The 16645-nt window shown below is 39.2% G+C and overlaps 2 protein-coding genes across 4 annotated transcripts in view; one reads left to right on the top strand and one right to left on the bottom strand.

Annotated features, from left to right (window-relative positions):
* Nucleotides 1–7563, bottom strand: part of METTL15 (methyltransferase 15, mitochondrial 12S rRNA N4-cytidine) — a 93463-nt gene extending 85900 nt beyond the window's left edge. Inside the window, exons 1-2 of one of the 3 annotated variants that reach the window (XM_081314728.1) lie at nucleotides 7423–7563; nucleotides 3548–3868 (exon numbers count right to left, since the gene is read on the bottom strand). In XM_081314728.1, coding sequence (XP_081170854.1) covers nucleotides 3548–3802 — 255 coding nt within the window. In that variant the 5' untranslated portion in view covers nucleotides 3803–3868; nucleotides 7423–7563. Of the gene's footprint in view, nucleotides 1–3547; nucleotides 3869–6081; nucleotides 6247–7422 lie in introns of those variants that run through there. The other 2 variants (XM_081314727.1, XM_081314729.1) reach the window with 2 other exon arrangements.
* An 8552-nt stretch (nucleotides 7564–16115) lies between these two features.
* KIF18A (kinesin family member 18A) overlaps nucleotides 16116–16645 on the top strand; it is a gene marked incomplete at both ends in the record, with an annotated part of 53584 nt that continues 53054 nt past the window's right edge. Inside the window, one exon of the mRNA XM_081328707.1 lies at nucleotides 16116–16443. Coding sequence (XP_081184833.1) covers nucleotides 16116–16443 — 328 coding nt within the window. The remainder of the gene's footprint in view (nucleotides 16444–16645) is intronic.

Raw genomic sequence — 16645 nt, 5'->3', positions numbered from 1 at the left:
TTGCACGCACAAAAGAAAAAAAACATGGACATGTGGAGATACAACCAGTGTCCGGACTACTTCAGAAATCACACTTTTTCCACTGTTTGCATAGATAAGGTATGAAGTGTGTACAATAGTATGAAGAGCAGCAAAGTAATTATCTGCTTCCATACTGCACAACTATTACAATGACACCATAGAGTACTCTGAATATATAGCATCAAATAATTTAGCCACATAGAAGTGTAAATTAAAGTACAAAAATGCCATTCAAAATTCTGAAGCAACTATGTCCCTAATCAAAAGACTGAGTGCATATCAAAAATAATTATTTTTTTCATAAAGGAAATTTTAACTTAAACAGAAGATTGTTTATTCTAGAATTCAGATTAAAAAGATAATTTCCCATTTCTTTTCAGGCAGAAACATGACCTGAGCATACATCTGTATTTGCTTTGGGTGGACACTAACATTTTAATCTGCTAAGAAGCTTGAAGACATGAAGTAGACTGGAATACCACTTCAGTAAATTCAATGAATTATGTGATTACTTAATTAAAATAATAATACAATACACAAGTTCTATTACAGTATACAACTTGCCAAATCCACCATAAAAATGCAAACAATTATCAGTCCAAAGGTTAAGTAAATCAGATAAAAGAACAAAGGCCAACTCACTAATGGCAGAAACATGATCAAAAGGAAAAAATAATGAAATAACTGTAAAACAAGAGTAAAAAAAAAGCTTGGGAAAACTATTTGTAGTCCCTTTACGTTGCAGTGGTAGTAACAAAAATATCTATTTTACCCCCAATTTTGACTGTTCTAATCATAGTAGATTCTGAGCAGCTATGTATATGTATTAACAGCAACTGAATCAAAAATAATAAAAATATGAACCAAAATAGTTTTCTGTATAAGGTTAATTTGAATTTCACTCTAAAAAGTACAAATAATTTCTTCCAACAAAATGTTATGAGATACACTCTGTAAGGTTTAAATACTTACATTTTTTAAATGTTGCTTTTGCTGACAATAAGGCAGATCTTAGCAGAAAGTATCCCAGATAATTAGTATTTCTCTTCTGGTAGAATGCTCATTTACTTTTTCATTATCATTAGACAACACAGGGTAGGCCGGTTTTAGAACTATATTCATTTTCTCTTTGGGAAGAAGGCTATGCGCTGTGTTACAACCAACATTTACAGTAGTAGTAGTAGTAGTGGTAGTAGTAGTAGTAGTAGTAATTGCAATGGAGTTTGGCTTGGACAAATGTGCCACACTTACTCTCAAACAAAGAAAAATAGTGAAAACTGAAGGAATAAAGATGCCCCACGAAAATAACATTAAGAGTCTGGATGAGGAAGATTACTACAAATACTTGGGTATCCTTCAAGCTGACATCATCAAGCACCCTGAAGTCAAGAAAAAGATTAGAGGTGAATACATCAAGAGAGTGAAGAAGATCTTAAAGTCCAAACTCAATGGAGGAAATACCGTGAAGGCAATCAACACCTGGGCAACTCCAGTCATTAGATACACAGCTGGAATAGTGGACTGGACTCAAGCAGAACTAAAAGCAATGGATAGGAAGACCAGAAAAATAATGACAATGAATCATGCCCTTCATCCACGCAGTGACATTGACAGACTCTATCTACCAAGGCAAATAGGTGGACGTGGAATGCTGCAAGTACATCAGATGGTTGAAGAAGAAAAAATGGCTTTGGAAGAATATCTGAAAGACAATGATGAAGATCCACTGAAATTAGTATATCAGGAAGACTTACTGACTACTGGAGAGACCAAACTGGCCTACAAGAAAAACCAAATGAAGAACAGAATAGAGGCATGGGAAGATAAAAGCACTACATGGCCAGTACATTAAAATAATAGCTGGAAAAGCAGATAATAACAAGACCTAGCAATGGCTAAGAGCAGGAAAGTTGAAGAAAGAGACCGAGGGACTAATTCTGGCTGCACAAGACAAATTCTTAAGGACAAATGCATACAAAGTCAAAATTGAGAAGACAGCAACAGACAGTAAGTGCCGCCTATGCAAAGAAGCTGAAGAAACAGTGGACCACCTGGTAAGCTGCTGCAAGAAGATCGCATAGGCTACAAGCAGCGGCATTACAAAGTAGCAACAATGGTGCACTGAAAGATCTGCAAGAAATATAATTTGCCTGTAAGCAAAAATTGGTGGGATCATAAAATAGAGAAAGTCATAGAAAATGATAAAGTTAAACTGCTCTGGGACTTCAGAATTCAAACAGACAAGCACCTGCAACATAACACCCCAGACTTAACAAATGTCGATAAGAAAGACAAAAAAGTCTGGATAGTGGACATGGCAGTGCCTGGAGACAGCAGAATAGACAAGAAAAAACTGGAGAAGATAACAAAATACAAAGACCTACAAATAGAAATAGAAAGACTGTGGCAAAGGCAAGCAAGGGTAGTACCAATAGTAATAGGCGCCTTGGGTGCAATCCCAAAACAACTGGAGCACCACTTGAACACCATTGGCATTTACAAATTTGCCATTAGTCAATTGCAAAAGGCGGCCTTACTAGGAACTGCTTCTATCCTGCAACGATATCTATAATACCATCAAACATCCACATCTGCCTATCCCAGGTTCTTGGTAAGGACTCGATACGTAGACAAAAATGCCAAATCCAGTCTGAATATCTGGCAGACTGCGATGATATAATAATAATGATGATAATGATAATAATAATAGTAATATTGTTGGAAGGGACCTTGGAGGTCTTCTAGTCCAACCCCCTGCTCAGGCAGGAAACCCTATGCCATTTCAGACAAATGGTTGTCCAGTCTCTTCTTAAAAACTTCCAGTGTTGGAGCATTCACAACTTCTGGAGGCAGGTTGTTCCACTGATTAATTGTTCTAATTATCAGGAAATTTCTCCTTAGTTCTAGGTTGCTTCTCTCTTTGGTTAGTTTCCATCTGTTGCTTCTTGTTCTGCCTTCAGGTGCTTTGGAGAATAGCTTGATTCCCTCTTGTTTGTGGCAGCCCCTGAGATATTGGAACACTGCTATCATGTCACCCCTAGACCTTCTGTTCATTAAACTAGATATACCCAGGGTATGATATGCTGCAGAATAGATGTAAATTTTCCTTTGATTCTTATAATACTTACTTCCAACTTGGACACAGGACAAAGGTTACTTTGACAGATTTGATTAACTTGTTTTGAGATTCCCTACAAAGGTGATCTTGCTGGGCATTTTGACAAGTGATCATATTCTAACCCTACCTAATTTTGTAAGTAAACTTTACATTTCTTATCAGTTACTAGATACTGCTCAAAATTCAGCATACGATTGCCTCCTCTCAAGATCTTTTCAATAAGAAATGGCTATATACAACTATGCATTTCACTTATAGCAAAAAGTTACACAAATAATATAAAAAACAATCCAGTACAATACAATCTAAAATGCCAGGTTACAAAATAGAATGTATAATAGAATGTATAATAATCTGCCATTTATATTTTCAAAAATGTTTTTACTTTGAAAATAAACTTCAACTTACCTGTTCTTTTTGAGGTACTAAAAATTCAATAACTTCTTCCACCATAACTGATTTATGTAATTGTTGACTATCTTCGCTGTGTATTTCATCCTGTAAATTTTCACTAATACTGAAACGCAATGATTTTTTTCCCGCTTCACATTTACTTACTAACGAAGAATGTATGCATTTTACTGACATGCCCAAGCAATTCGGAATGAAAGTATGCAAAGTAAATTGATTGTAGATTTTTTGTAAACAAGGAAGCCAATGCATGTTGAAGATAAAGTTGCTTGAAGGACAGGATGTAAATACTAGTAACAAATTAGTACATATATCAATCTGAAAGAAAGCAGCAGAAATCATAATTAGTTTATACAATACAGTCAATAAGAAGAACCATAATTAAATTACCAAAGAGAGAGGCTACTTAATACTACTGCTAATCCTTCTATTTAAATGTTGTTGTTGTTGTTGTTAGCTGCGAAGTCGTGTCCGACCCATCGCGACCCTATGGACAATATTCCTCCAGGCCTTCCTGTCCTCTACCAGGAGACGTTTGATTTAAATGTACATTCATTAAAAAAACACATTGAAATAATTTATCAGAATCAAATAATTACTGTCACAATTCTAAAGATGGATAAGGACACTGAAATATAGTACATAATTTAATTATGGATACTTTTTGTTTATAGGAACTCTGCAGCTGTAACATTCTCTCCTTGGAGAGTTCTAGATCTCATACACTTTTGAAAACTTCTTTATTCCACAAGGTATTCTATTAACAATGTTTATGTTCTTATATATGCACGGATATTCTTCCGTTGGCTTAGTTTTTTTAGATTTATCACTTTTTATACTACTGTTATTTATTATCATTTATAATCCACTTCCTACTCATAAGAGAAAAGTAATTAACAGTAAGTTTCTTAACAGCAGAACAAATCATTATTAAAACTTGTTGTTGTTAGTTGCGAAGTCGTGTCCGACCCATCGCGACCCCATGGACAACATTCCTCCAGGCCTTCCTGTCCTCTACCATCTTCTGGAGTCCATTTAGGCTCACGCCTACTGCTTCAGTGACTCCATCCAGCCACCTCATTCTGTTGTCCCCTTCTTCTCTTGCCCTCAACCTTTCCCAGCATATTAAAACTACCCCTCCCCAAATTCTAAGTTCTTCCCTTAAAATGGAAAAAAACCCATGAGCACTGAGTATAACCTGCCTTGGTGTTTTTTTAAAAAAAAATGCTTATACAAGCTATGAATGAAATGAGATTAAGAGGTCCATATATTATATTATTGATTAAGCAGTATTGTTATGGCCAGTATAAATGATGATGAGGACCAATAATTAGCTATATATGATACTGATTAAGCAGCTGTATAGTCATGACCACATAGGACAAGACCATAATGGTAGCCTCCACCCAATTAACCTTGCAACATATAAACATAAATTAATAGTGAGGTCAATGCAATAGTCACTAATAAAAGTGAAGGAAAAAAAGCTAATTCTTTTGTAAAATAATCCACATTAATGGTTACTTCAATCACTGTCTAATAAAAAATCCATACTTTATACCTTATTTTTTTAATCTACCTGGAATCTTCCCCCAACAAGCTTCAATGGATGACCCAAGGAAAAACTTTTCCTACACTATATATAATTTAATCAATCATTTTCAAGCTTCCTCACTTTGCCTTAAATGCACTTAACTGATGAGATATGGCTTGTAATATCCCTTTCAATGAAGTTGAAAAGAAAGAGCATGCAAAAATTACAAAGTAGACAGAATCAAGGCCTTGTAAAGCAAATTCCAGCTTCCACAGAAAATTTAAACAGAGTATTTGCAATAGAGCAAATACTCAGCAATTTGTCCTATCCAAACATTCATGAAAAGGACAGGAATAAACAAATAGACGTGTAAGGGACCAATAAATAATTGTCTTGCTTTTCATGAATTCATTTTAAATGTCATCCTGTTACGTGGTCATAAAATGCATTCCAAGTGAAAGGATGCTGAAAAGATATTTGGAAAGAGTCACTTGTTGACAGAGGGAGAGGAGAAAAAAGCTGCTATCAAATGACTGAATTAAGTCATTTGAAGATGCGTATGTTTATTATCTGTTACAACTGTTGTGTCAACTGCTTTTAGCCCATAAAATACACAAGGCTCATCATCATTCAAGTCCAGGGTGACTGCCAATTGCCTCACTTCACCCATAATTAAGAAACGTGTTCGACACTTTATTAGCGCTGAAAAGGGATCCTGTGTTTGGGTTTAAGACCATTTGGGGAATTACCATTTATTAATCTACACCTCCATTATTTTTGCAAGCAGCTTTTAATTTGGCAGGTGCTTTTAAAACGCTCGACAAAAACAACGCTTTCTCGTAAATGCAGAAAACAGATCTCTGACGTTATTCACTGGAAGGAGTGGGAGAATACCGTATCTGACCATCATCGCCATTTCCTTTGCAATTAGGACTCCTAAGGGAAGGATACTTTATTGTAGGGTTGGAAATGTATGCATCTGAAGGACACCACGAACCTTTTCTCCCCGAACGCTCGCTTGTCTCACCCATCCTAGGTTTTAGGAAGACACCATTCTAAGGCGGTCCTCTCGGCGTTAGATGAGGCTTCCGCCTCTTAGGTTCTCCGTTGCAGCTGGCGGAGGCAGGTGGGCTGCCAAAAGCCTTCCCCCCCTGGAACAAAGCCTCGCCGCTTTCAGTTCCACTTTCCCAAAGAGCAACCAAACCAAATCAAATACTGTGCGTTTATTTATTTAGTGGCAGAAACCAAAACTTATGGGGCATTACTCGTTTCTGGCCCTTCTCTCCACGCGTGTTTGAAAAGTGCTAGATCCAGGCAAAAATACAAACGCACCTGCTTTGATTTCGCACCGGTTTTAAATTACAATTAGCCACGTGCTCTTCCATTAAGAAAAAAAAACTTAATGAATTCGGCAGGACTGAATCCCAGTTAACAGATTTACAGTAGGAGTCCACACGTTCAGCGTCTGCTAGATTGCTCTGCTCTTTCTTCATGGCATTAACTCCCTGCATTTTTTGCGTAAGCTTCACTTATTTTTATAATGTTCCCTTATTATAACTGGCCATCCCAAATCAATATGTAAAAGGATTATCACCAGCAGATGGTACATTCTATTAGTCTTTAATATCTCTGAAACGCTATAATATATTCTATGATGTGTATGCTGGGAGAAGGGGCTGAAGAAAATTATTCGATATTCATGGCTGCTTGTAAATAAGTATTTTTTCAAGGATAAAACCAAAAGGCACGAAACCTCTCCTTCTCTAATTGGCTGACCATTCATAAGCTGCAACAATATCCTGTTAGGGGCCCTCGCCGACACTGTCATAGACAAGAACAGTTCCAATGGGTCACTTATTAACAGTCAACCTATAGGCTCATCCTGCTTCAATTTCACTAATTTACTTACAATCGAACTTGTATGCTACCCAAGCTTTCTATGCCCCAATAGTTCTGGCGACTGCCTGCTAAAGAATTGTCTGTAATGGTGGGTCGCCTATTTAATTTTTGTTATACAAATCTCGTTGTAAACCCATTCACCAACTGTCTCAACCCCTCCCCCAGTTACTTACATACAAGTAGCTACTATCGCGTTAGTGTACTACACATAATCATATTCTCTCCCACTTCCTATTAACTGCTTCAGAGCGACGACTGTAATTCGAGTAATCGGAAGTGTGGTATATATTTATGCTAAGCAAATACCCCGCCCATAGTAAACTAAATGTGGGGAAGGGCATTAAGTTAGGAGCTGAAAAGCAGTGAGTAAAGAGTTAATGTACGCATCGCAGTCACAGGGCTCCTCTGTGGCTTTCCTTCCTTTTTGTAATAAATGTACCTTTCAGATTGAGCACGTGTCTGTCACACAACACATACTCTGAATTCCAGTGCTCTTGCAGAAGCTTCAGACTCCCTAACTTCAAGGGTATCGGTTTTCAAATGAAAATGCACGTAATCCATCAGCAAGCCTATATACGTGTTTCAATTTAGAAACTTGTAGTAGAGGAAACGCCCCGCCCTTCAGCACACTAGCGGGCGACCAATTCAGTCCGTAGAGAAACTGCTTAAAGTCATCTACACTTAAAGAGACACGCAGGGTAAAAAGAATTCAGTGCGGGTTGGGCCAGAACCGCATTGGGAATAATTCCCACGAAAGGCAGGCAGTATTGTTGAGTCACTATAATTAGGATACTGGGATAAACTATGCCGCTTGAACAAATTAAACAAACGATTAAGAAAGATTGGTCTTTGCTTCTTATACACTCAAGTGCATAAGGTGCTGGTAATGACCTATAAAGCCCTAAATGGCTTGGGTCCGGGATATCTGAGGGAACACATCAAGTTCCCTTCGTCCAGTGCGCTCCCGCAGGGAGGGTCTTCTCAGGGTGCCGCGGCGGGTAACACCCAGGGGGAGGGTGCGCCTGCCCTCTGGAACCAGCTGCCCGTGGAGCTGAGGACTGCCCCCGACCTCCGTTCATTCTGCAGGGACCTGAAGACCTGGCTCTTCCAGCTCTCTGGCCCAGGCTGAGAATTTTAATTTTAATTTTAATTGGGGGCTTTTACTTTTTCAGGGACTGTTGTAATTTTTAAAATCTTTTTTAACTTTTGTATTTCTTGTTTTAATTACCCTGTAAAGCGCCCTGAGTCCTTCGGGGAAAGGGCGGTATACAAATCTAATTAAATAAATAAATAAATAAATATTCTATGTGATCTGTCCATCAAAAGAAAAAAATAGAATGATTACATTGAAATGACAGCAATCCAAGACTTGTTTCATTCAACTTTTTCGTTTGGTTTGTTTCCCCCCCCACACACACACACAACCACCTTCTTCAGCACCTTCATTAATCCTGCTAAAGGTGATTATTGTCCTCCCCTCCCCATTCCTTGCGCAAAAACGAAAAAAAATGTCTTAAGCGACCCATTCCCGTTTTTGAAAGCACGTCTCTTCTTCCTTCCAGCTTCCCTTCCAAACTAACTTCCCCGTTCCATCCATAGAGAAAAGCAGCCTATTTTTCCCTTTCCTCGAAAGACGGCTCGAGCGTGTTTTGGGCGATGGGAAAAGACGGGTCCTCTTTTAGACCAAAATTCATACTCCGTCCCGTCAGCAGCGCAACTATGACGTTTCTCAGTCCTAAACCAATCAGAAGCGACCGATCTGCAAGCCGCTTGTATTTGAATTTGGTGGCTTGCTGAACAAAAGCTGGGCGGCCGCGACACCGCCGACGTTTTAGCAAAGTTAAAAGGGCGCTTTGAGTTTGGGTGAGTAATTGCATGTATACGAGAAAGTGAAGTACGATGAACCAAAATGAGCTCTAAATAATACTTTTTTTAGTAAATATAACGGATCAGCAAAGGTAGCTGAAACTCGAGCTGTTGCTAAAGTAGGGAGGGATATGTTGAGCTCTCTGCAATCACCGGATGAGACATCTTTTTTAAACCTTCGGAGCAAGATGGCAGGTGCGTGGCAGGAAAATGGGGGGAAAAACTGCCTACCTACGAGGATTATTAATTGGAGCCTTACGCATGCTTAACCTGAGAGATAGGACTGTTCGCTTTCTAAATACGCAGGCGTGAAATTGTACCTCTCGAATGTAGTGAGACGTTTGTCGTATAGTGTGCACGAATAGGCTAGAGTCTGCACAAATAGCAAAATGGTGGTAAAGTATCTTTAAGTAAGTGGCAAGAAAGTCTACCTTACTTTCAAATTTAAAACGTATAAAACTGTAAGGACTTTGTCGGCTGTCGCCAGGAGTCAACTTGAAGATTCCCTTTCCTTCATTATGATGCTTTCAAATTTTATGCTGTATCCGCAGTTACTGCAAATTGCTGCTTTGTTCTGTAAATAGATTTGACTAGGAAACTAGAATCTGAAGTGTCCTCAAAAATTGTTCCATTGAAGATTTTATTCCCTTGATTGCTAATGTGAGTGAAACCATAACTGTCTTCTAATATATATAGCCAGAAGTGTGTAATCTCTTGCTAAGGTTAACTTAAAGCCATATCTAGCAGTTTAAATGTTTTTTAGGACCACAAGACTTGCCTGAGAATAAATTCCATTAAATTCAATAGAACTGCACTATAGCTTGGTGAATGCCACCCGCTTCCTTCATAGTTCTGGTACTTTACAAAAAATACAATAAAGAAATTATTAAAAAATTAATTATGAATTAAGGAATGCTATATTTTCTAAGCAGTGTTTTGTTAAACTATTAAAAGCTGTGGTAGATAATAAAGATGCTATATCTGCTTGCACTAATTATATTTTTGTGGTTGAAGAGTATATATAAAGATATTACAGAAATAATGGTATGGTAAGTATATCTTATTCTGGAACATGGGCAGATGTGTTAGCCATTGTCCAGATAGATTCAACTCCACAGAATAATTTTAAAATATTGATCAGGAATTCTAAGCAGTAACTGCTGTAGGTACATCTGTCACATGTTTCATATTCTGTCCTTTCATGTAGTGTAAAAAGAGAATAATTTCCCATATCAGCGGAGCATGATTGAGAATATCAGCCGAGCATCCTTGAGGCTGGATTACAGAAAGACTTTTACAACCTTGGCATGTAGCCAGGAAATCCTGTAATAAACATTGAAGTCCCTCCCAGTGGCTAGTTAAGACATGGAACTGACCAACAACTAAACTACATTTCCCAGAGGACATCTCTTAAGGAGACAACATTTAACCCATAAAATGCTGATTGCTCTAACAACATACTCTCTTGAGACAGCTTTTAACTCCTTAAATGCTCTAACAGCACACTCCCTGCCGGGAATTATAAATTTCCACTATTAACTAACTAATAACTAAGATAAACATAGCATAGCATGAAACAATGCTGAACTCTTGTGGCTTCGCAATCTGGACTTCAACTTGATGAACTAGTCCATCAGAGCTGGGTAGAACTTGGTGCACAAGTCCCATGGGCCAAGAGTTCCAATGCACGTCTTGTCTCTCAGCAGGACAAGGTCTCCTTCTAAATTAGGCTCTTTGGTCTTCCATTTGCGGCTATCCTGAAGAGTAGACAAGTATTCTTGCTTCCAGTGCTTCCAGAAAGTGTTGGCGAGCAATTGAACTTGTCTCCATTGTTGCTTATACATGTCTTTGGGAACAAAGTTCCCTGATGGTGCTGGCCATTCACCTGTCTTCTGCGTTAGCAAGGTGGCCAGGTGAGGATGGTTGGATTTTCAGGATCCGGGGAAACTGGAACCAAAGATCGAGCATTGATGATAGCTGCTACTTCTGCCACGAGGGTAGTGAGGACCTCATGTGTCAGAGTGGGTGTCTTCGCCAGCATGGAATTTAAGATTTTGCAGGCTATGCAAATCATACGTTCCCATGCTCCTCCCATATGGGATACATGGGAAGGGGTAAATCTCCATACACAGTTTTGGGCTTTTAGATATTTGTCAATTTCTGAATCGGTGCGAATGTCTTCATCAATCTGCAGTTTCTTGCAGGATCCTACAAAGTTAGTTCCATGGTTGGATCTAAACACTTTAACTGGGCCTCTGTACCCTTGGAACCTTCTTAGAGCGTTGATGAAGGAAGAAGTGTTCATAGATTTGATGACTGCAATGTGGACAGCTTGAATGCTAAGACATGTGAAAAGAATGGCCCAAAGTTTGCTGTTGGCTTGACCACCTCTGGTCCGACGAACAGACACGGACCAGGGTCCAAATACAGGTTGGTAAATGGTGGTCCTGAAATAAGACGCTCGGGTGGCAGGTCAGCCATCAACTGGTGTCATGTCGCACTTCGTTGTTTATGGCAATGCAAGCATCTGTACAAAACGGCGATGCATCTTTTGGCTCCCATGATCCAGAAACCAGCCACTCTGATGGCACCTTCTGTGAAGTGCCTGCCTTGATGATGGACAGTTTCGTGGTAGTGTTGGACCAGGAGGCGCGTGACATGTTGATGGGCAGGAAGGATGATAGGGTCCTTGATGTTTGAAGCTATCTCAGCCTTATCTAGACGCCCTCCTACTTGAAGTAAGTTATGACTATCCAGGAATGGGTTCAATTTCAGCAACACACGACTTTGGGATAGCCTTTTTAGCTTCCAGACATTCAAATTCCATTGGGTATCTGTCTTGCTGCACACTTCGAAGAATCCCTCTCTTGGCTTGGAGATAGCTGTCTGGGAAGCTCATCTCACAATGCAGGAAACACGAACACTGCTACGCCCACTACGAGAGGTCTCCATCTGGAGAAGCGTTCGAAGTGAATCGGTTCTAGGAAATGATTAGGAGATGGTTTCTCTGTTTCCTTAATTCATGTTGATCAGCAGATGGTCTGCACGGTCATTTTCTCGGTCTGTTTGAGCAATCTGGGTACCTGAGGTCAAACGTCATCTTGATCTGGGTCTAGAAGCTCATGATCTAGTTTCTCTGACATCTGGCTGTCTGGACGAGCCAAGAATTCAGGACCCTTTAGCCAGACTGAGTCTGCCAACTGTGATGCAGGAATGGACCACGTAGCCTGATCCGTTGGATTCTGATCTCTTGGCATATATCGCCACTGTTCAGGATTTGAAGATCTTCTGATCCTTTCTACTCTGTTGCTTACGTAGACGTAGAAACGTCTGCTTTGGTTGTGGATGTAGCCTAGCACCACCTTGCTGTCTGTATAGAAGGTGGTGGATTGTAGCTCAAGGTCTATCATTTTCGTTATCAGACCTGCAAGTTCTACAGCCAAAATGGCACCACAGAGTTCCAACCTGGGTATGGTGTGACTTTGTTGTGGTGCTAGTTTCACCTTTCCCATAAAGAAACCGACGTTGTAGCTCTCCTCACCATAGACTCTGATGTATCCTACAGTTGCTATTGCCTTCGTCAAAGCATCTGAGAACACATGCAGCTATTTCTTGATTGTGGCAGTAAATGGAATAGAAACATACGTGCACTGTACATGAATGCTTTGGAAACAACTTAGGGATCTGCGCCATGTCTCCCACTCTTGCTTTTGCTCTGGCGGAAGTGACTCGTCCCAGTCTGGTGTCTTGGGAGAGTGCGCACAGAAGAAGCCTCCCTTGGACTGTTATGGGTGCAGCAAAACCTAGAGGGTCGAACAGGCTATTTACTCTTGAGAAGACTCCTCTTCTTGTGAAGGCGGTGTTCTTTGCTGGAGTTCTAAAGGTGAAGATGTCCTTCTTCAAGTCCCAACACAGACCGAGACTGCATTGCATAAGAGGGTCATCTGTGCCGAAGTTCTATAGACTCTTAGCATGGTCTTCAGCATTGAAAGCTTCCAACACTTCTTTGCTGTTGGATGCAATTTTGTGCAGCCTAAGGGTTAACTGCCGCTAACATCTGGTGTGTCCTTTTTAATAGATCTATGGCTTCTGGAATGGGTACAGATTTTAGGCCATTGTCAACATAGAAATCCCGTTCTACGAAGCGTCTAGCGTCTGCACCGTAATTCACTTCGCTTATACGGGCGGTGTGTTGCAGGCCGTAGTTAGTGATTGCAGGGGAAGAGCCATTCCAAAAAATGTGCACTCGCATTCTGTATTATGTTATTTGCTGGCTGTGCTGTTCATCGCTGAACCATAGGAAGCGCAAGTAATTGCAATGATGTTCTCTGACGTAGAACAAATAAAACATCTGCTGGATGTTGGCCATGACTGCTACAGATTCCTTTCTGAAGCAAATGAGCATGCCAAGCAGACAGTTGGTGAGGTCAGGCCCTGTGAAAAGGACTTTGTTCAAAGAGATGCCTTGGAATTGCACACTGGCATCGATGACTACTCTTATCTGACTTGGCTTTTGTGGGTGGTACACTCCAAAGAATGGTAGATACCAGCATTCTTCATCTTTCTGCAGTGGTGGGGCAAGCTTGGCATGTCCGCTCTGGATCATCTTATCTATGGCAGGGAAGTGGTGTGACAGGTGAGGTATGACTTGCTACCTCTGGTGTTGGAATTTGACTGTGATCATCTGGTGAGGAGTCCCATTCTAGCAATGGTGGCAGTAGGAACCGTGAACTCCCATCAAACGACTCTATGCCCAGTCCAAGAAAGCTGGGATGACACATGCGAATGATGGGACACTTAGGACTCAGCCTTCTCAAACGGTGTATCTTTCGTCTGAAGCTCGACCTCAGGGAGGCATTTACTACTTTTTAGGAACTTCTCATGTTCCTTGTTTTTTAGCTTAATGCGTTGCATTTTCCTTTTGAGTGTTGGATCTCCTAGCTGCAACTGGACTTTTCTGAGATGTCATTCATAGTTTGTCCAGTGTAAGAAAGAGTCTTCCATATCCTCTTCTAATGAGAAAGTGTGCTCTTGGGAAGGCTTCTCTTTGGATGCTTCGCAGAGTTCCCGCAACTTCTCCCAGTGTTTTTCATGATGTTGATGGAGCCTATCCCATTGCTCTATCAGGCTCAGCTGCATGACTTCAGTAGGCTTTCTTTGTTGCCTCAAGTCAGATGTCTCTGCTTTTTCTGAACTTTGGACATCAGGTTCTGTACAGAAATCAAGGTTAGTTGGTTGGACCAGCTCTTCTGGTCCAATAGGACACTCTGCCATGGCTAGGGCAGACTCAGAAGATTTCCTAGATATTTTGAATGAGTTCAGTGAATTTCCTTATTTTAAAGTCCAGGCTCCCTATCTCCCATAATAATAATAAAATTCTAATGTTCGATTAAAATGTTAATAAAGTTTAAACGTCCTACTCTTTATTTTGTTTGTTTTCAAGACTAATAAGTGAGATGCACTGTCTATGAATAGAAAGATGCTATTCTGTTCTCACCTTAGATTAAGTCACATTAATGTCAAGAATACCTATTTTTGAGAGAACATATAGGGGACTGGGTTTTATTTAAATATGGTTGCTCACTAATTCTTAAAATCATTGTATTGGTTATTGTTGGCTTCCAATTTAAAATACTGTATGTCCATTAACCTTCAAAGTCCAACCCAGAACAGCCCCAGAATATTTAAGAGTATCTTGTAAGAAAAGAAAACATTGAAACAGAAAACACAGCAAAAAAGACCCAGTGGTGTCTGTCTTTTAAGTTTGTTTTTGTTTTCTTTTTAATATTTTTTTAAATTCCATTTATATCCCGCCCTTCTCCGAAGACTCAGGGCGGCTTACAAGCTTAGCAGTAGCCTTCATTCTATGTATATGCCTGCTTATTAGGGCTTTCACACACACACACCCCAAGCGGCATTATTACAAAGTCAGCTTAATTGCCCCCAACAATCTGGGTCCTCATTTTACCTACCTCGGAAGGATGGAAGGCTGAGTCAACCTTGAGCCTGGTGGGACTCGAACCTGCACTAATTTCAGGCAGCTGGTGTTACTTAAGGAGGCATTAGCCCACTGCTCCACCAATATGTTCATTTAAAAAAACATGTTGACTTTTATTTATTTTTTTAATTTTTATCAGAACTTAGACATATGTTTATCCCAAGCATGTTTAAATTCAGTTACTGATGATTGACCTATTCCCTCCATTGGAAGTTTGTACCAAGCTTCTACTATTCTTTCTGTGAAGTAATGCTTTCTAACATTGCTTTTTAACTCCCCTCCTGTCAGTTTGAATCCATATATCCTATCATATAGATTGGGGCTATACTTTAGCAATAATCAGTGATTCCACTTGTATGCAGAACAAGATACCTTTTTTGCAATAATCTCATTGGAACTTTCTCCCTACTGAAAGAATTTGTGGTTCCAACCACCTTATTTTTGCCAAATAAATTATATTGGTGTATCATACCTTTAGCTCAGGTTGTTAGAACTATTATAGGAAATAGATACAAAGCTATATTTGTTTGTGTGCATTTTGTTTGCCCATTACTGTTTTGTTATGCACTACCAGAGTTCATGACACACTTAACTTTGATATTCTTTCCAACCATTGAACCAAGTCCTATTTTAAACAGCTTATAGAACAGCAATGATCAGATAGAATGGAGTAGGGCAAAAGGAAAAATAGAGTATACTGTAAGGGAAGGGGTTATAATATCTGACTTAAAAAACAAAAAAGGGTTTGGGTCACAATTTGTCATAGATAGTTGGCTCTCCTTAATATGACATTTATTTATTTATTTATTTTAATTCCATTTATATCCCGCCCTTCTCCGAAGACTCAGGGCGGCTTACAAGCTTAGGAGTAGCCTTCATTCTATGTATATGCCTGCTTATTAGGGTTTTCACACACCCCACAAGCAGCATTATTACAAAGTCAGCTTATTGCCCCCAACAATCTGGGTCCTCATTGGCCAACTTAAAAGGCACAATATTAAGTATATTTTCTGCCACAATAATACTAGTATCAAAATTGCATTGAATGTTGAGTAAGAAACAAAATACATACATTGTGAGAGTTTTATTCTAATTAATATACTGTTTTATTTCAAGCATGACAAAACACATTTTCTGTTTTACAAAAATCCATACAATCCAGTCAAATTTGAACTCTGTTATTTGATACTCTGTTGATAAAACTATTTTTTTTATTAACAGAAGAATTTACTCGCTATACACCTGAGGCAACATAGCTGCATTTTATAATGTCTGCTACAGATGAAGAAAATGTCTGCAATCATATAAAAGTAGTAATCCGTGTTCGTCCTGAGACTCCGAAAGAGAGAGATGGCAACTTTAAAAAAGTGGTTCAGGTTGTTGATAAACATATATTGGTGTTTGATCCCAAAGTGGAAGAAGTCAGTTTCTTTCATGGAAAGAAATTACCAAATCGTGATATCACTAAAAGGCAAAACAAGGATCTAAAATTTGTTTTTGATGCCATATTTGATGAACATTCTACACAGCTGGAAATCTTTGAAGACACCACCAAAACCTTTCTAGATGGTTTTTTAAATGGCTATAATTGCACAGGTAACTTCTCTCAGTAGTCATTTGTTATCAGTGTGCATAATAATGCCACATGAATAACCCTAGTACATTTAAAGAAAACATCTGTAGTTGTTTAGAAAAAAGTAATTTTTTTGTTTCCTACACTGACATTTGCAGAAATCTCTTAACAAAATTTACATCTTCCACATTTTCATTTTTGCAGCTTTTCACGATTTTGGGGAAT

Source organism: Vipera berus, assembly GCF_964194415.1.
Source record: "Vipera berus genome assembly, chromosome: 1".
NCBI classification, from domain to species: Eukaryota; Metazoa; Chordata; class Lepidosauria; order Squamata; family Viperidae; genus Vipera; species Vipera berus.
The sequence above is the reverse complement of the archived record's forward strand: the minus strand, read 5'-3'. Positions and strand labels throughout refer to the sequence as shown.